Below are 20,722 nucleotides of genomic sequence, written 5' to 3'. Positions count from 1 at the left end.
TGCTATTTTATCTCAAAGAGAATGTTGGAAACTTCAAACATTTGCTAGTATTCATTGAATGGAAATAAAAAATCAAATAGGCAAAATCAGTGCTCAAGCTGCTGGAAGAACAGCATCTAGGACTTACCTGGTTTGTTTTGGCCAGTCAAAAACAAGACACTGGAGCTCATTATTGTTAAGCCTAGAATTAACCCAATTAACTGGGTTCAAAGGAGCACTCATCAAGGGAAGTTGGTATTCAATCTAATTTTTTTAAACACTCGCTTCTAAAATTCCTTGACACAAATGCTTGGAGTTCTCTCAGTACTGTATCTGTTGCATCTCTTCACTGCCTTTCCAGCTGCTGTCCCCTGCTCTGTCCTCTGAAGCCTATCCCTTTGAAAATTTAGTTCATTTCCTTTAGACTATGATGGTCCTTCTCAAATGAGCCTCCTTCCAGGAATTTCCAAGAAATTGTTCAGTCCATCATCTGCTTCAGTTTAGCAAATTAGTTTCTTCTTCCAATGCATTCCATTCTCCAGGGACATTTCCCATGCAGTGGTCTCCAGGCTTCCCCAAAGCCCTGATTCTAGCTTCTCCCTTGCCCTGCCTGCACCTTGATCCACCGTACTTCCTGTCCTTAGACTCCTTTCCAGCAAATCTGCATTCTGAGAACAGCAGCCTCCCAGGACATCCTTCTCCCTCTTCTGCCTTTAGACAGCAGGAGAGAGAATAGCAACAGCACTGTTGCCCAGTATCACTTAACTAGTCAGAGGGAGGGTACCTTTCACATACCCGCCTAACCAAACTTCTCTCACGTTCTGAAAAGTTTCGTAACTCCAGTCTCCACGCATGCTGATTCCTCTACTTACAAAATTCTTTCTCCTGTTCCCTGCACCTGGCTAATCCCAAACTACCTGCCAGCTCACTCTTGCCATCACTTCCTGGGGAAGATGCCCTGACTTCTCTGCACAGAACTGTGGGTCTTCACTCTCCTGGCAGGAGCATGATGGTTTGTTTCATTGCTGCTCTCCCTCACTGGAATGTAAGCTCTTTGGCACCTCTCCCGATGCCACTGTAATTCCGGCCCATTGCATACTGTGTGGCACAGAGTGTTCAATGAATCGTTTTGTTTCTTCTTTTTACTTTTTATAATGATTTCTATTTTTTCCATTATAGTTGGTTCACCATGTTCTGTCAATTTTCTACTAGATCGCAAAGTGACCATCAAAGTCACACACACACACACACACACACACACACACACACACACATATATACATTCTTTTTCTCACATTACCCTCCATCACGGTCCATTTCAAGTGACTAGATATAGTTCCCTGTGCTATACAGCAGGATCTCAATGAATAGTTTTGAATGAATGGATAAACGAATGAAATAAGCTTTATGTTATCTAGCTTCATGTTCTTTCCAAGACACTGCTGTGCCTTTGAAAGAGAAAGAATTCAAGTGAAAGGTGTTAATAATGGTCACACAGGGCACAGCTTCGTTAGCATGACTGCAGAGTAGCCAAGCATTGGGGGCGGTCCCCCATTGGGGAGGCTCCCTACATGGTGGTCTGATTTGCTGGAGGAGCTACTGAGATGACCTCATATACTTCAGGTCAACACCATGCCTTGCCACTCACCCAGGAGTCCTACCACCCTCAACCTAGATCAATACTCCTAGGAAAGGGTCTCAGCCATGAGGAGACATAGTCCCTCCCACGCCTAACTTCAACATCAGGGTATTAGAGGTCTGGCCACGTCCCTGCATATACAGCCTCTGACCATAGTTCCCAGAGGGTTGACTCAGCTTTCTGCCTGCTGCCAGACACAAAAAATACTGGGGAGAAATCCTATGAATAAATAAGTGGTTCTTTTAATTCAATGTTTGGTTTTCTCCCCATCCTAGTTCTTTCCTAAATAATATGAAATGCTTTGAATTCACCTATATATACATTCACTCAATTCTGTATCTCCCCCTGAACACCATGCTAATTCTTTGACTTCAGTTAAGCCCCTTGGAAAAGTGGTCTCCACTTGCTCACTCCATTCTTAGCTTCTGTTCATTTCTCAAACCAAGATGGGGATCTGGGCTCCAACCCACCAAAACCACAAGCAGACTTCTGTAACAAAAAACAGGACATATTCTAGCTCTTACGTGGTTATTTTTCCCGTAACACTAATACAATCTTATTTTCCTTCTGGTCCACCTTACTTCTTACGACCCTCCGCCCCCGTCACAGATGTTCCCCTCTACACTTTTGACAACACCTATTCTGTATTTTCACTGATTCTCTTTGTTTTGGCCAGGTTTCCCTTAACCATCATAACGTTATAGTAAACTTTTATCTATTGAATTTTTACTACAAGCCAATACTATTACATATACTTTAATGTACCAACTTATTTTATGGTTCACAGCTATCCTATGACTGAAATGTGTGTCATCTCCATATCATGGATAAGGAAACTGATGGATAAAGAGAGTAGGGAACTTGTCCTAGTAACTTGTAGAACTAGGATTTGAGGAGTTCCTGTCGTGGTGCAGTGGTTAACGAATCCGACTAGGAACCATGAGGTTGCGGGTTCGGTCCCTGCCCTTGCTCAGTGGGTTAATGATCCAGCGTTGCTGTGAGTTGTGGTGTAGGTCGCAGACGCGGCTCAGATCCTGCTTTGCTGTGGCTCTGGTGTAGGCTGGCGGCTACAGCTCCAATTAGACCCCTAGCCTGGGAACTTCCATATGCTGCAGGAGCGGCCCAAGAAATCGCAAAAAAAAAAAAAAAAGTAAAAAAGAAATAAAAAATTAGAATGGGGAAATAACATTTAAAAAAAAAAAAGTAACTAGGATTCGAGTCCATCTAGCACAGCCCATATCCTTAATCAGATCCTTTAATGATAATCACAAATACTGCCTGAGTGATCCTACCCCCTTCCCTTGTATCATATTTGTATTCCGAGACAACCCCAATTTTATTGTTCTAGTCCACTGCTTTCTCTCATCTCAAGAGCCACACATTCAGCTGCCTGCTGAACACATCCAAAACAAACTCATCATCTCTGACCTGTCTTCTCCTTGGGTGCATTCTTCACTTGCAGAAGACACCATGGTGTACCCAGTCACTTAACCTAGCGATGATGATGTCATCCTTTTCCCACCTACTCCCTTGCCTCCCACATCCAACAATCAGCAAGTTCATCAGTTCAACTACTTTCTCTCCAGCACCTTAATGCAGATCCTCATCATTTCTTATCACAGCTGAGAGCCTCTTTGTACAGCTGCCAGAGGGATTTCTCAAAACCATAGCTATTCTCCTTAAGGCTCCACTGATAATACTCCCAACGACTTCTCCTTCCTTCAGGATGAAGTTCCAGCTCCACAGCATAGCACACAATGTCCCCTTGATAGGGTATGGTCATTTCTCAAGCATTGTTCCACCTTATATCCTAATATCCATGACCCTAAAAACAGCATACTTTTTCTCTAGTACCCCAAACCTTTTAGACATGGGGTCCTTCTACTTAAAACATACCTCATCATCCTCCTTCCCCTCACCTCCCACCTACCTTCTCACTCTCAATCCACTTCTCCATGCAGGGACCTCTGTGCCTAAAGAACTTTCCCGTGTGCTCCTATCTCCCCCTAAGCTCACCCTTCTCCCTATACCTTCCCTCTGTGTTACTGAATTGTAATTACCTTTTCATTTGGGTTTTTTTTTTTTTCATTATTAGATTTCATGTCTCTGAGTACAGAGGGCACATTCTACACCTCTTTGCATTAAATAAACATCTCACCCAGGACCCACACAAAGTAGGTGTTCAATAAATCTTTGTCAAATGAAATAGCAAATGAAAACATAGCTTTTGGAAGCTGGCCCTGGCCCTCCCCCTGAATTAAGTAGGCTGATGGATACAAAGCTAACGGCATTTCAAGTAAAAGAAGCAGATGGCTTTAAATCACATCAGCTCCAGCCAGGGAATATGTACTCTTCCTTTCAAAACACTCTTAAATTATCACCCTCATTATTGATCCTTTTTTCTTTACAAAAAAAAAAAAAAAAAAAGAAGTTACTTTAAAAGGTTTAATCTAAATAGAGGAGAACAATGGGAGCTCTGTGGCATAAAGATAACTCAAGTACATCAGTGCCTCACTGATATGGCATAATTAAGAAATGAACTGATTCATATGGAATTCTTTTCTAGATTAATAAGCATCAAATAAATGTTTGAGTTGTATTCTTTCTGGAAGAAAATTATTCTCAAATATACACTTCTTTACTTTTATAATCAAATGACATTTTAAAATATGCTCATAAAACAGTATATGAAGACAATTTTAAAAAGTAAATCATGATCCCATTTTGTTAAAACATAAACATGCATATTTATATTTACATGTGTATTTATATTGTGTAGCTCTTCCAAAATGTTCACAGTGGATATCTCTGTTTGTGAGATTGAGAGATTTTTATTTTGTTACCTCATAAGTATATTCTAATATTTCCACAATAAAATGTAGAAATTATATAATAAAATTAGATATTTATAAAAGAAATTAGGACTATATTGAACCTAACATTTTCCTGAGAGGATAAATCTGCCATGATAAAGTTCCTTATTTACTCATTGATACACTTAATAAAGTGGACAAGATGCCTTACCTAAGCAATCCAGAATATAAACTTTCAGAAGTCTTGGGAATATATTCTAATGTTTTCAGCTCCTCTCACTTTCAGTCTATAGCCATATCTTCTGTTTTGCTATCAATTCCTGCTTCTAGAAGTCCTCTTTCCCTCTTATCAAATATATTGTCTATTTCCTAAAGTCATTTGAAAAACAGAATGATTCTTTCTTGGGAACTTGAAGTTTAAAATCCAGCATTTTCTGAGTAAAGATTTTTATGACATCTGTTTGCATTTTTTATTTACTGTAATAGTCAACCAAATGCTTGGACTTTGAAATGTAGTAAGCTTCTAGATCCAGAAACTAGTATGTGACCTTAAAGAAGCTACTCAACCATTCTGAGCCTCAGTTTTCTCGTCTATAAGTAGGAAGAGCAATACAATTACATACAATTATACAGAGCAATACAATTACATACAATTATACAAAGACTAAATGAGATAATGAGATAAAGCACTTTACAGAGTTTAAAAGAATAACAATGAGAGTTAGCTATTTCTATTTATGTTACTATTATTATTTACTTCCTGATTCTCAATTATTTTCTAGGTAGATAGGCTGCCAGAAAATCGAATTCTAGGTAAGCAAAATATTTCTAAATGTCATCAACTGGTTACAAAAGTAAGAATCACCTAAAAGCCAAGTCAAAGTATGCTCATCTTTTGGATTAGGGAAAAAGGTGATATATTTGTTCAAGTATTTAGCAATCTACAGCACCACTAATATCTAGTAAATTAAATGTAGGACTGTAATTCTGAGTCATTAACAATGGGTGTGAAGAAGCCATGTTTACGGCCCACTTGTTCCTGAATATGCTTATGTCAGTAAATTGGGAGCCAGATTACAAGACACTGAGTCAGTTGGTAAAGCTATCTCTTCCCTCTTGCTCTAGGATGCTTCCAGAACCTTTAAACAGAGGACAATGTTATCTTTTTGGGGGGGGGCATCACTAGAATAAATAATAGCAACCCAGATAAAGACTACATAACGGCATGTTTTTAATGAAATACAAATGAACCATAAAGGTTCTTTTCAAATAATCTGGTGGCACTGGTGTCCTCAACAGTAGTCTTACAAAGTTGCCTTCAAGTGACTGCTCAGTAACATATGTCAGGTCAGAAAACTATTTTAGAAGCAAATAGAATTTTTTTTAAAGTATTTTTCCTAATAAAAAAGTAATAGATATTCATTTTAGAAAAGTTGGCAAAAAATGACAACTGTAGATGAGGGGATTAAAATTATCCATAATTCACCACCAAGAGATAAACACAATTAAAACACTTTGAGGTATTCTCCTCCTTTCGTGCTTATTGTCCTTACATTTATACATTTATATATAAAATCATGCTGTTGCAGACATTTGCATCCTGCTTTTTTGATTTATTATAATATAAGCATTTTATAGAGCATTAAAATCCTTTGTAAACATCATTTTTAATAGCTACATAAATGTTCCATCGTAAGGATATACCATAATTTACCTTACTATTTCCTCACTGTTGGACATTTAGGTCATTTCCAATTTTTCTGCTAACACACAGAAATTTTAAAGATGATTTTCAAGAGAAAACAAATTTTATTTCGTAGGCAAATGAAGTACACAATGAAACAGACTGTGATGATATGTTCGTGTAATAGATTCGCTGCTAGCCTCAGGTTCAATCAGACTAGGCATTTATCTTTCCTTCAAGCAATAATTTATTTTAATTCAGACTTTCCATTCCTAGCTGCTTCCTCACAAATATGTTTTCCATCTCACACAACTGCAGAGACTCGGCCATAAGACTCACTTTTTTGACAGGTGGCATTTAATTTGTCTGTAGGTCAAAAGCCCTACAATCTCTTGTTGTCACACCGAACAGAGGCCGGAAGCCCCACTTACAAGCCTACCCATGTGTAACCCTCCTCCTTAGTGAGACCATTTACTTCTTCCTCATGTTCAATTCTTGGCCAGTGTGTCAGATATAAAAGTGCCTTCCCTGGGCTTCTTAGTTCCTTTAGAACTAACTTTTCTTCCAGGCCCTTAGGCTCTCTTGAAATGTCTGTTGCCCTTGGGGACCCAGAACTCCCCTACCCCACCTTAAGAGGACCCCTGTTTTCTTCGGCACAGGCCTCTTTCCTGCCATGCTAGAAAGTCATGGCAGAAACATAAATTCCCACCTATGCTACCAGATGAAGAGCTTAAACGCTGAGATAATTGAAGTAGTCACAGTAAGAAGAAAAGCCTTGGGGAGGCCATTAATAATGCAACATGTGGTCATGCAGATTCCACGTACAAAAAAGAATATCATAAGCATATTTAATATGAAATGCAAAGACTACAGCAAAGTGAGTTAGGCATTTTGGTTGACTCTCCTTGGAAACTAATAGCTTACTAGGGTCTAAACAGCTATAGATCTATCACAAATAAAAGCTAAAAAATATAATAGCTTGTTGGAGTCAAAATAAAGATTTCACAAAACAAAATAAAATTTATGAAGAAAGTGAAATAGGAAAGTTTATGAGGCAGAGGAGAGCAAAAGACTTCAAAGTCTACTTCTATTAACATTGAATCGAGTACTAGGGGGTCCAGCAGACTGATCCTAACCAGACAATCCTACCCTTCAATAGACCAGTTTACCTTCTGGAATTAAACATCATGAAAAGTAACTAAGAGTAGGATGAAATAAGTTTTGTTCTTCCTGCACAGAGAATGAAATTGGAATGAATAAAATATCTAAATTGTAGAAAATTTTTTGCCTTATTTGCTATCCCTAAATAATGATTTTTCAATATTGGAGGCATAGTACAATTGCACGATGTTTATAGTTCAGATAAAATAAAATGAAACAATATAGAAAGCCCTTGCCATACTGTCTGGCATGGAGATCCTGTTCCATGGATGTTATTGATTTTGCTTCTTTCATATAGATGTCATGGGCTTGACAGAATTACAACAGACTCATTTTCATACATTACCCTTAAGAGATTATCTAATCTCTATTTTCTAATTATTAAAGTGGAGATTTTTCCAGTGATAAAATCCACTAACTTTGTTTTTACCTTTGACAAAGCACGTTATAAAATTTTGGGATCTCAGATTTTAAAAAATCCATTAATATAATGATAAAGCTTTTTCTTTAATTTTTTCTTTGTACAGCCCCACCAGCAGCATATAGAAGTTCCTAAACTAGGGATCAAATCAGAGCTGCAGCTGCAGGCCTGCACCACAACCATGGCAACATGGGATTTGAGCTGCATCACAGCTTGCAGCAATGCCAGATTCTTAACCCACTGAGCGAAGCCAGGGATCAAACGCACAGCCTCATGAACATTATCCTGGGTTTCATAACCTGCTGAGCCACAGCAGGAACTCCTTTTGAAGTTTTTTTTTTTTTTTTTAAGGTGGGGGGGGCACAAGAAGCTGAACTTTACCTGCTTTATACCAACCAACATCCAGAATTTAAACAAAAATAGGTGGTACACTTTACTTAAAATCAATTCCTCATTTTATATATAAAAAAGTGTCCAAATAAGAAAATTTTAAAGTTTAAATCACCTTTTGAAATCAGTATGTTCTTCAAATATCATATTTACAAACATAGGTTAGAAAAAGTATATGAGTTCCTTGGGGCAAACTGCTTTGGAATTCAGAATTGTTCAGATTTTAGAAAGCCAATATGGTGCATACATGCCCAGAAGTGTTGAGTCACACCCTAACCAAACCCATTAATATTTCTTTAAAGAAACTTAAGCATTTTCATATTGAATAAAGTCTATAATTAGATTCACATCAGCTCAGTGTAGGTTTTGCCACCAAATTAGTTTGTGACAGATGACAACAACAAAATACAACCAGCCAGTATTTAGAGCTTTTTGAATTTTAAAATTATGGATAAGGGATTGTGAAACTATTTTTAATTTGGAACACATACTGTCAGGTAAACCAGTCTACTGTATAAAGTTAAGATGAGTAAATAATTTAAGGAATAAAGAGGGAAGCTTGTGTGCTGATATCATGTAGACAAAATGCCACTGGAAAGAGAAATAAATTTTATGAAAATTATAAGATAAAAAAGAGTTGGTGAAACTGACATATGTACCCCCTAAAACAAAAGGATTTCAGGAGCCTCTGGTGCAGATTTGGCCTGTAAAAAGCACCATGCTGGGAGTTCCCATCGTGGCTCAGTAGTTAACGAATCCAACTAGGAACCATGAGGTTGTGGGTTCAATCCCTGCCCTTGCTCAGTGGGTTAAGGAAACCGGCATTGCCATGAGCTGTGGTGTAGGTCACAAACGTGGCTCAGATCCCGCACTGCTATGGCTCTGGCTTAGGCCAGCAGCTATGGCTCCGATTCGACCCCTAGCCTGGGAACCTCCATATGCCACAGGAATGGCCCAAGAAATGGCAGAAAGACAAAAAAAAAAAAAAAAAAAAAAAAAAAAGAAAAAAAAGCACCATGCTGACATAAGATTCCTTAAAATCTACTCTGTTCATTATTTATTACTACAAACCAAAATCTTCTGTCAATGAGTGGAAAACCATTTTTCAAAGACAAAATAGAGTATGTGGAAACTGAACACACAATGTGGGCAAAGCCCATAGAAAGTACTTCCAGAAACACCACACAAACATAGTTCACCTCACTCTTCAGGTTTATAAACACACAAAAATCACATGGTAAAAAGGATAAGGGAATACATGCTCCCAGTTATTACTGTCTTTCTATAATCTGTATCCTAATATCACTGCCAAACCCAGGATTAAGACCTGATTCTCAGGACCCCAAATAACAATTCATAGTGAGATGATCTTGGAACTTCCTGGTTTTTAATGCACTTTGATGGTACAGGCTTCTGTACCATTTTGATATTAGTACTTACATACCTCTATCGTAGTTTTCCCTTAGGAAATCAAATATTTTATCTCCATAAGCAAATGAGGATGTTTCATTATTACCAACAAGAAACATTCTTTAGAGAAAAAGAACCCTTCAACAACATCTTCTGAGGGAAGGCAAACAGAAAAATAAAGTCTTAGGCAGACATTGCCCTACATTTAAGTAACCAGTGTTAAATAATTGCACATAACAAGTCACATTAGGGACAAATTTAAGGCTGGTTAATCCTTGAAGCATATGTATCTCTTGGAACATTTGTTTTAACAGACCAATGAGAAACTAGAAACCAGAGAGGTTACAGTCACACACAGCTAATTTCTGGCACAGCCAGAACAAGAACTCCCAATGTTTATGAGAAGTTCCTGTTATGGTTCAGCAGATTAAGAACCAACATAGTGTCCTTGAGGATGTAGGTTCTGCAGGTTCAATCCCTGGCCTTGCTTAGTGGGTTAAGGATCTGACTTTTTCCACAAGATATGGTGTAGGTGGCAGAGGCAGCTCAGATCTGGTGTTATCATGGCTGTGGTGTTGGCCTGTAGCTGGAGCTCCAATTCAGCCCCTATCCTGGGAACTTACATGTGCTGCAGGTTTGACCCTGAAAAGGGGAGGAAGGAAAAAAAAAAAAAAAAACACCTCTCAATGCTTATAAATAAGTTTGGGGTACATTTTTATCTGGGAGGGGGCAATAGGGGAGCTGCAGAAACATGGGTTGAGGTAAATTATCAACTACCAGTTTAAATTCTATAATTATTGGGCTCATATTTTGCCTTCAATGAAATTAAAATCTCGGTGTAGAATTAATGTGGGAAACCATATAAAAGTTGGAGGAAAATATTCACCAGGACTATAGAAGGCCTTAGGATTCAGATGAGGGAGATGGGGAGAGAATTTTCCAGTGGGACTGAAATGGGGCAATACAACAACTTCCTGGGAGCACACTTAGCCATTACAAAGAATCCCTCAGTTGTTCAGTGAGCCAAACATATATGTAGACCCTTTGCAACCCTCACGAGGTCATCAGAATAGACTATGAAGTCCCCGGTCCCTTAAATTTTAATGAGCCTGAGCCCTTTTAAAGGTGGCACTGAGAGCAACTTTAGCTGTGAAACAATTAAAATGTTAATGGGGTTTCTACGGTAAATAGATTTATGAAATGAGAATGCTGACTGAGTTGTTTCCTGGCCTCAACTTGTTACTGTCAGTTGAATTTCAGCAAGATGTGCTTTATAAGAGATCTAAGGCACACCTTTTAATGGCTGCTGCCTATTGTGTTTCCTATGTCAAAATTCATTTCAGTAGTGCATATACCGTGCCTAAAGCCCAATACAAATACTATTCTGTTATCACATAATTGGCCAGTGTGTATTGCTGTGTCTTGAGTTTCAACTTGTTTTATTTTACATGTGCTATTTCAGTACATTGAAAGGAAACCCGTGTTCATTTTTGCTCATCCCGATACAGAGAGAGTTCAAAAGTTCAAAAGATAAGAAGTGGTTCTCAGCATGAGCAAACCGTGAAAGGCATTAGAAAATAAATTTTTGATGTCAAGATACATTCCCAGTTTATTCATGCTGAGAACAGTTTTCTTATCTCTGGGACTCTGTAAGCTGGGATAGCCAAAATTTCTTTAAACTCCACCATAAATAAAAAAGTGATACAATTTGACTATTATTCTATTATCACATAACGTTTGTCTATAAATCAAACCCTTTACAGTGTGACACAAAATCTAGAAGTACTGCAAATGAAGATTAGTGCTTTGAGGGAAAGAAAAAATAAATAAATTCAAAATTAGGTTGCCTTTCTCCTGATTCCGATCAGAATCCACTACACTGAACCATGAAAACAGTTTTCTTAATAATTCAGAGACACCGAACCTCCAGTCTCCTGGCATTGCCTCTTTCCTCAAGAGTAAAAGCCACTTTTAAAGCTCAGAATTACTGTCAATTCTTAATTAACCATATCAATGAAAAGGAACACTTAACACCACTGAAAACTGTCCACTGAAGAGTGACAGAAGAGGCTTCCCAGATCACGAGTTGACAAGCCACATAATTTGTAGACCAGGAGCTGACTTTTACCAGGAGTTGGCTGGAAAAGCCTTTACTTATTCCAAATATGTCCTTGTCATTATCACATTGTTATCAAACAGATTTCTTTAAAGAAACTGGAGATCTTCACATACCTATGACAAATGCAAATATCAATGCAGATTGCTAGGACGGAAAGACAGCCAATTAATCCAATCTGAGGGACCTGAAAGAATCTGTGAAACAGATGACTTTTGTGCTGGGTCTTAGACATTATAGACTGGAAGAGATGAAGGAGGCAGGAAGTTCACTGAGAATAAAGGAAAGTGTGGCTTGCACTGAGGGCCCCCAGGGTACCCTGGGGAGCACAGAGCTGCAAGGCAATGATGGCAACACCATTTAATAAGTATCCATACTCCCTAGAAAATATTCCCTCTTATGACAGCCTCTGAGGCCATGCCATGCTCTGCTCTCTTCCTGTAATGGATGCTCTTCTGCTCTGAATCCCACCTCCCCTTCAAAGGCCACCACTTCCATGAAGCTTTCCATCATGTCCTCTCATGAATCTGCTTTCTCCTTCCTTTTAAATTTCACTCATACTTTGGTCTAAGTCCTTCATGGTACTTGACTACCCTACCACAAAGAACATTTTTAGAAGTTCCTTGGGGACATAAACAAGCCCATCTTTATAATCTCCACAGAACCAAGGAAAATGCCTTGGTGAAGGTGATTGAGCTTAAGGTATGCCTCACCTGTCATTAATTCTGCTGGAGCAGGACAGCAGGAAGGCCTTTCTCCTGTCATGTCTGGCAATGGGAATCATGACGCTGAGAATGATGGCAGACACGGAATAAATGTTTAGTCCGGCAAGACCGCAGACACACTCCATCATTTTCCAGGGGTTTCCACTTCCTTGTCACCATGACTGAAAGTGAGGGCAGCCAGAGTTAAGTTCTCAATCAAAACACGGTTCTTCCATCAGGTGTGTTTGGGTAACTAATTCAATTACTTTTCAGTAGAGACCCTTTCTACTTTCCATCTTCCTCTTTTACTTTACATTCTTGAGGCCTTCCATGGCATTTACACTCCCTCTTTCCTTCTTCTCAAATAGTTTCTTAATATCCTTGGGTCTTTTTTTATCTGTCCTCCTCTCACATATTAGAATCCCCAAGTTTCCTTCTTTAATAATCTCTTTTCCTCACTTTTATACCTACTTGTCTCCTGCCACTTCAACAGCAAACACAGTTCTAGCCAAGACCACTCTTCTGGCCTCAGGCCCTTCTGTGGAGCTTCTCTAGGATGTCTCCATGTGAGACACAACAGACACATATGTGGGCAGATGGCCACTGCTGAGCCTACCCTCTTCTCCCCTCAGGCTCCTCCAACTCCTGTGTTTCTGATTTTCTCTGTTACCCAGAGGCCAGCTCAACTCTTCTTTCTCTCTCACACACATTCATCAACTCCTCTTGGTAGTAATCTTTGGAATCCTCCTCTTCTTCCCTCCCACCCCTCTTCCTTTTACGACTCACACCACTTCTCTCTCTACTGCTGAAGGGAGCTCCTAGTTGGGCTCCCATCTCTCGTTTCCTCCCTCACCAGCCCATTCTTCAGTCAATAAACACAAATCAGATTAGGTTCCTCTTCTGCTTTCAGACAGTCACTTCCTGGGTCCTCATTATAAGTCCAAAGCTCTCAACTTGATATGCAAGACCCTTACTGAGTTATCCCCTCTTAGTTGCCCTAAACTCATCTTCTACTGGGGCTCCTTTTATATTCTTCCCTTCAGACATACCATTAAGAAAACGGTTTATGGAGTTCCTGTTGTGGCTCAATGGTAACGAACCTGACTAGTATCCATGAGGATTCAGGTTCCATCTCTGGCCTTGCTCAGGGTGTTAAGTATCCAGTGTTGCCTTGAACTGTGGTGTAGGTCTCAGAGGCAGCTTGGATCCTGAGTTGCTGTGGTTGTGGCATAGGCCAGCAAGTGCAGCTCCAATTTAATACCTCCTAGCCCAGAAACTTCCATATGCTGCACATACAGCCCTAAAAAGCAAAAAGAAAATAATTTACAGTTTTTCCTACATGGCAGATCTCACCTTTCTTTCCCAGCAGAACTCACTATACCCTTTACCATCCATCAAACCTTACTCAATGAATCAGCTTAAGAAAAATAAACTCTTGAAAACCTATGCTGAGGCCCTAGATTCTTTCTTTCCTCCAACTAGTTACATGTTCCATCTCTGCCAATTTTTTTTTTTTTTTTTTTTGGATAGGTTCTGGTCTGTTCATTGATCTCCCCCACGTCTATGAGTTGCTCTAGGACAGAGGATCACCTTATCTTCTCTGTATCCCCAAAACCCAACAAAGCACTTGACACTGAATCAATATTTGTTAAATGGAAGTAACAAAAAATCAGCTACATATTAAGTAACTGGGTTAGTGATTTGATATCAGCTTCAGTGGAGCAAAGACAGATACTTGGGATTAGAACATAGCCCCTTGTGTTGACTGATTAAACCTCTGTGTTCATCTAGTTCCAGAGTCTTCCCACCTACTGAAAAAGAACTGGAAAGTTGAGTGCTAGATTTAACAGAAGAGAACAAAATGAGATTTAAGCTATAGCAAACCCCACACTGCTGAAATTGGGAAGGAAAATGTTAGGGGTTTGGGAGACAATTCTTTAAGGTCTTTTACATTTCTCCATACCTTGTAAAAGAAGCTCTGATGGCTTTTGTTCTAGAAGAATGTTTGTATAACAAACAACCTTGGAAGATTTAGAGAGAGTGTGTCCTATCAGGGCAGAAGGAAGAGCCATTCCTGAGCAGGATAATAAAGATGATGTCTCCCTCTAAGGGCAAAAGTTGGGCAAGGCTACTAATAGCCCACTTATAATACTAGATACTTTTTAAGGCCTGGGTTCCTCAACTGTGACATAAATCCACTGTGCAGCAGTATCCATTTGAGCCATTCCTCATTGCCCCATGGAATTTTTTTTCTTTTTTTCTCTTTTTTTTTTTTTTTTTTTGTTGGGGGGCAGGGGGAAAGCCCAATGCACACATGAAGCTCACACTACCTGCTACAGCCTGACTCATAAGGTCCTTTGTCTGATCCAAGAGTCTCATGTTTTCTGTCAGCAGCTATGAACTGTGGCAGACTACCTTGCTACCTTGCAGGTAAAGTAAAATCTTACACACTTCATGGTGCTTGATGAGAAGAAGGAAACCGAGGGAATTTTTTTTAATTGCTCAATAAGTATTTATTAAATTGAATAACACCAGAAAGATAAAATCTTGAATGGAGTGTAATAGTTATGAGCACAGATGCTAGAGTCAAAGAGTCTGGCTTAATATCCTAGCTTTTTTTTTTTTTTTTTTTTTTTTTTTTTTTTAGGGCCGCACCTGCGGCATATGGAGGTTCCCAGGCTAGGGGTCGAATGGGAACTGTAGCCGAATGTCCAATGGCTGGCCTATGCCACAGCCACAGTAATGCCAGATTCGAGCCACGTCTGTGACCTACACCACAGCTCACCACAACACCAGACCCTTAATCCACTGAGCAAGGCCAGGGGTCAAACCTGCATTCTCATGGATACTAGTCAGATTCGTTTCCACTGAGCCAAGACAGGAACTCCATATCCTAACTTTTAAAAATAATAACCACATAAACTCTCCTGAGTTTCATACGCTTTTGCGAAATTTCTTGGGAAAACCTTAACTTCCTTGGATTTCAATATCCTCATTATGAAATGTGGATACTAATATTACCTTCTGATAGAGTAGTTGTGAGGATTTGAGTTAAAAATATGGAAAGTACTTAAGTTGTTCCTAGCACCTAATAAGTGCTATTTAAGAATAATATTCTGATCTTTGAACTTTATTCCATGAACTTTACTTTATGGATATTTTTAAGAAAGGAAATGATGTCAGTAGGTCTTTGCTTTAGAAACCAACTTTGATGAAAATTAAATTGTAAATAAAGCAAAAATAAAGCAGATCAAGAGAATATGAAACAAAAGACCAACCAAGAGACAACCGGAACAGTCTAGGAGTAAAAATAGCATGGCTGGGCTTGAGTGTTGGCAACGGGAAAGAGAACTAATTCAAGAGATATATCATTGTTGGTATTTCTAGAATTTGGCATCTGATAGAAATATAAATATTAATTTCTAGTTGTCCACTTGTCATACACAAAGGCCTTTTCATGATCATCTCACCTAAAGGTCATAATATAACCACAAAGCAAACTCAGAGAAAAGTGACAGATATAAGATTTCAAATAGGAGGAGTTCCTGTCGTGGTGCAGTGGAAACAAATCCGACTAGGAACAATGAGATTGCGGGTTCGATCCCTGGCCTTGCTCCATGGGTTAAGGATCCAGTGTTGCCGTGAGCTGTGGTGTAGATCACAGACGCAGCTCGGATCCCACGTTGCTGTGGCTGTGGCCGGCAGCTGTAGCTCTGATTGGACCCCTAGCCTGGGAACCTCCATATGCCACGTGTGTGGCCCTAAAAAGCAAAAAAAAAAAAAAAAGATTTCAAATAGGAAATGAAGGGAAGATGAGTTAAGTACCTCAGAGGGAGAAAATGCTGAGGGAAACAGTGACAACTAGAGATATTTTATGAACATTCAGAGTCTGAACCCCATGGTGATGATAAATCTATCACTGAAAATGCAAGTCTGTAGCTCTGAAGAGAAGAGAGGTAGAAGTAGAGATCTAGGTCTCACCAGAATAGAACCAATGAAGGAAGCCAGCGGAAAGAGATAAATCGGGTAAAGTACAAAGACTAGGAAGAGGAATAAAGATAGAAGGTGACAGAAAGCAAGGGCCAGTGCAGAAGGAGAATTACAGATGATATTAAGTGTGCAAATATCATGTATATATATCATGACATATTTGCATGTCAACCTGAATTGGATACCTGCATTAGGGAATGGATGTGAGATGTCCTAAACAGTTTAGGAGACTGCTGAGTCACCAAGTAGCCATACCTTTTTAAAATCCCTCCCGAATGTCAGAGTATGCCAAGTTATCTCGAATCTTAGGAGCTTCAGCTACTGGATCTGCCTTTAAATACTTCTGCCTGCATGATTTAACTGAAATGTATCCATGTTTACTGCTTCCATCATGCTATATACAATAATTATGCAAGTGTTTACAAGAGAGCATCACAAAGGATAAATTTTAATAGAGTGTGTTACAGTCATTTTCCTTTGATGTCTCAAAGATCTGGAGAAGGGTTTATTTCCGTCTATTTAATCCCTTAGAAAACATTTGCAGAGACCATTAACATAAGTAAACTCTAATATCCCTTTATCAAAATGCCATCACCAGTTACAATTCCCCAATTCATAATGTACTCGCCAAGGATAGCTTTCTCCATTCCACAATTCCCAACTACAGCCTAGCCCATCATTGTAATACTTAAATACCTACAGCCATGAGAGAGCAGGAGAGTTTCTTATGAAGAGTCTCAACGAGGAGGAGAGAAATCAGATCTTTACTGTAAGGATGGATCTTAGCCACTGCAGGACAATTAGCACACAGACTGCCCTCCATACCCAGCACCAAATGCCAGTAGACCCCTATAGCTTTTACAACAGTCCAAAAAGCCCCTTAGCTTCTTCAATACCCACTAGATAGAAGGTATCATCTGCACTCCCATAGAGAACCCCAGGCAGTAATTACAGAGAACTTCTTAGAAATACAGACTAGACCTGGGTGTTCTGAAAGGGATATGTTGTTAAGAACTCCAGCACTAGAATTTAATCTACCTGGATCCAAATCTCATGAATTCCTGGAGTGTGAACTTACGTATTTCTTTCCTCATCATAAATGGAGATGATAATGGTGCCTATTTTGTAGGGCTATTTCCAGGATAAAATGAAATAATACATTTGGAATAGTTAGAAATTTGCCTAGGCATCAACTAAGAATTCAAAGAGGTTAAGTATTAATCACCTGTGATTTTCAATGTCACTTATATAGAAGGCACTCTTTGTAAATATTGATTTTTTAAATCCACCTAAACTTAGTTATACAAGGTTTCCTAAAAGTGATGAGACAAGGTCATCAGACAGATCAATTATTAGAGTTGGAATACCCCTATGTCATATATCCTTTGCTTCGTTAATCAAATTCCCTTTGAAAATGAGCTCACTTGTGGAGGAATATACCATAATACAATGCACTGCATTTAGGATGACTGTTATTTAGCTGCACAGTCACTTCCTCTTTTCAGTTGTCGCCAAGGCTCCCAAATCTGCTCGAGTACAAATCAGCTACATAAAATTTTATCTGTTAATAACCTATAAGTGCCAGTCAGTAGGATGATGCCTTCTCATTAGTGGCCCTCACCTCATTAGAAGCCTGCTCTCAATGATAATGGACCTCAGAGGTCAATAAAAAAAAAAAATCTCAGGAAGAATTCTCTTCAATTAATGGATGGACAGGTGTGTGGAAGCCAATATAACATGGTTATATTCCACATGCATACAACAATTGCAAAGGCATCTGCAGAAACTTAGCACTAAATCCCAACATGGTTCCTGCTGAAGAAACCATTAACTATAATACCAGGGAGGTCCAAACACAAATTTTATTGAATTTTTCCCATCCAGATTTCAGAAAGTACTAAGAGTCATCAGAGTAATCTCAGTAACTCCCAGAAAGAGCAAGTCTATTAAACACCCAAGAATTTATACTGTTTTAAATATCCAATCTCATCTCACCTGATAAATGAGCTGCAGTAGCAGTGTCCTTTAAAAAAATGCAATGTCATCCTTCCAGCCTTTTCAATAAAAGTATCAGTATTGAAATATGAGGTAAAATAGCTAAGCAATATAAAAAGTGATATGGTATTTCTGTTGTTTCTTAGTGCCCCCCAAAGGGATTATTCTGTCTCATGAGCATAGGTGGCTACCTAATAAGCAGCCAGGGTACACATTAATTATAACACTTGTAAAGATAAGAGCATGGCTAGCCAGCAAGCTTGCTATAAAAGGCAGTTTCTAAGAAGTGGAAGCTTATGGATCCACAAGCTATCCAAAGTAAGATGTGTTTTCTGAGATAAAGTGGGGAGGAAAAACCTAAATCAACCTTCTCTCCAGATAAACAAGACAAATCATCAATGTAAGAGAAATCACCTGCCCAGAAACTCTTTGCATTTCTGCCAAAAACATATTTACAAACTATGTAGGCAAGGACTTGTTCTGCCATGCCCCGGTACCCTGGCCATGTCTCAAGATTTATAGTTAGTGACATATGTAGTAACCAGGTAGCAAATTGAATCTCACATGAGAAGGCTGAAATATGGAAATGTAACATGAATCCAAAAATAGTATTTTTCTGACAAGGAAAAGTCAAGACCTGGAAAAGTATAGATGGCTTTGCGTACTCATCTAAGCCATTTTCCTATTATAAAGCAGTCACATTTCAGAAAATCAAAGATGAAGCAGAGAAGTAGCAAAGACGTTTAAATGTTCAAAATACTCCAGTGTCTATTCATAACAGCTCAAGAGCAGAAAGGAAAAGCAGAATTAGATTTGGCTTCTCTCTCAGACAGTTCGATGATGATCCCGGTGATGCTACACAATTCAGTGCAAACTTCTCCAGCCAGTAGAGACGACCCGACAATTGGTTAAAGACTAGGATTTCCCCAGCTTGACACAGTGACCAAGAACGAATAACTCCCAGCCTTCTCCACTTCTAATATGGAAATGAAACCATCCTCAGAGGATGCGTTTCAGTCATCTTCCTACTCTTTAGTTCTCTCCCAAGGGGGCTAGTATCTAAGTGTCCCCGCATTCAGCCCCTGACATCTCTCCCCAGCCCCTCACTTCAGCGAATAAGCCAAGGTTCGCCTTTCATCAAACCTGTGGAATAATCCACTCCTTCGGAATCGGAGATACTCCTCACGGGGGGGGGGGGGGGGGAGACTATAATATATAACTTTTAGGTCTCTACAAAGAACATGTCAAGAAACGCGCTGTTCAACAAGATTTCATTCAAAACCCTTTCAAAGGCGCAACTTATTATGAGCCAATTACTCTTCCGGAACGGGAAATTCACACACACACACACACACACACACACACACACACACACACACACCCTCTGGGGGTAAATTCTGTCAGGTGGGAAGCACACATCCCCGTCCCGGTCTCTGCCCCGAGGACACGCTGGGGACAGTTTACGGATCCCGCCGGTGCCTGCCCACCACTCCGGTCCTCTACTCATTCCCGGAGGGAACCTCCTGGTTGCAGGAATCGCAGCGGGTCCGGGGTGGGCCGAGGAGCAAGGGGCCGGCTCCCCACTGGCGTCCGGGAGCGCGGGAGCCACTTACATGCCCGGCCGGAGCTGAAGGGCGCTGCCTGGCGGCCAGCCGGCGGCCACCCAGGAGCAGAAGCACCAGAGCCACAGTCGCCAGGTCATCGCTGCAGGGCAGAAAGGCTCCAGCCGCCACCCTAGCTGCGCGCCGCGCGCCACTCCGGCTCCGCCCAAGTCCGAGCCTGGCGCAGAAGTTGAGCTCGCCGGGCAGAAGTTGGTGTGCGGGGCTCGTGGGGCTAGTGAGGTGCGTCTCCCGGTGGAGGGCGCAGCACAGTTTGGCCACACTAGGGCATCCCCAGCTACGGGGAGAGGGCGGGCAGAGCGACGGGGAGAGCCTGGAGGCACCCCGGCCGCAGAGATGCGCGCCCCTGCTCCACCGGGAGAGACTGAAAACCTGCGAGCTGCGCGGCCCAGCAGCCCCCGCAGCCTCGGTGCCATGGAAACGCGCTCACCGCCCTCCGCGCCGGGCCCCTCTGGAGCGCTTAAAGAGACAGCCCCGCAGCCACCGCGGCTCGACTCGCTGCTTGGCGCCCCCCGCCCTCGCGCCCTCCTGGCACCCTCCTCTCCACCCCGCGCAGCTGGAAGGAGGCCGGCGGGGGCTGGACGCTGTCGGGATTGGGCTGGGGTTGCGGGGGCGGGGGGGGGGGAACTGCAGCTGAGACGCGGTATGAGAGACTCAGGTCAATCTTTCCACCTAACCCCTCTCCCCACCCCTTCCTACCCACCCACTTACCCGACAGACAGACACACAGACACACACACACACCACCACACCCAAACCCCGCCAAAGAGGCTAAGAGGCTCTGGCTTCCACTCACACACC

General features: G+C 40.7%; 1 protein-coding gene across 1 annotated transcript in view; it reads right to left on the bottom strand.

The window, feature by feature from the left end:
- Nucleotides 1-20,722, bottom strand: part of LOC100153543 (multiple epidermal growth factor-like domains protein 6) — a 580,873-nt gene that overhangs the window by 559,298 nt on the left and 853 nt on the right. The window contains exon 3 of the mRNA XM_021069816.1: nucleotides 19,916-20,519. Coding sequence (XP_020925475.1) covers nucleotides 19,916-20,519 — 604 coding nt within the window. The remainder of the gene's footprint in view (nucleotides 1-19,915; nucleotides 20,520-20,722) is intronic.

The sequence above is a fragment of the Sus scrofa genome, chromosome 13 (genome assembly GCF_000003025.6).
Source record: "Sus scrofa isolate TJ Tabasco breed Duroc chromosome 13, Sscrofa11.1, whole genome shotgun sequence".
NCBI lineage: Eukaryota > Metazoa > Chordata > Mammalia > Artiodactyla > Suidae > Sus > Sus scrofa.
This window is presented reverse-complemented; position numbering and strand designations above follow the sequence as displayed.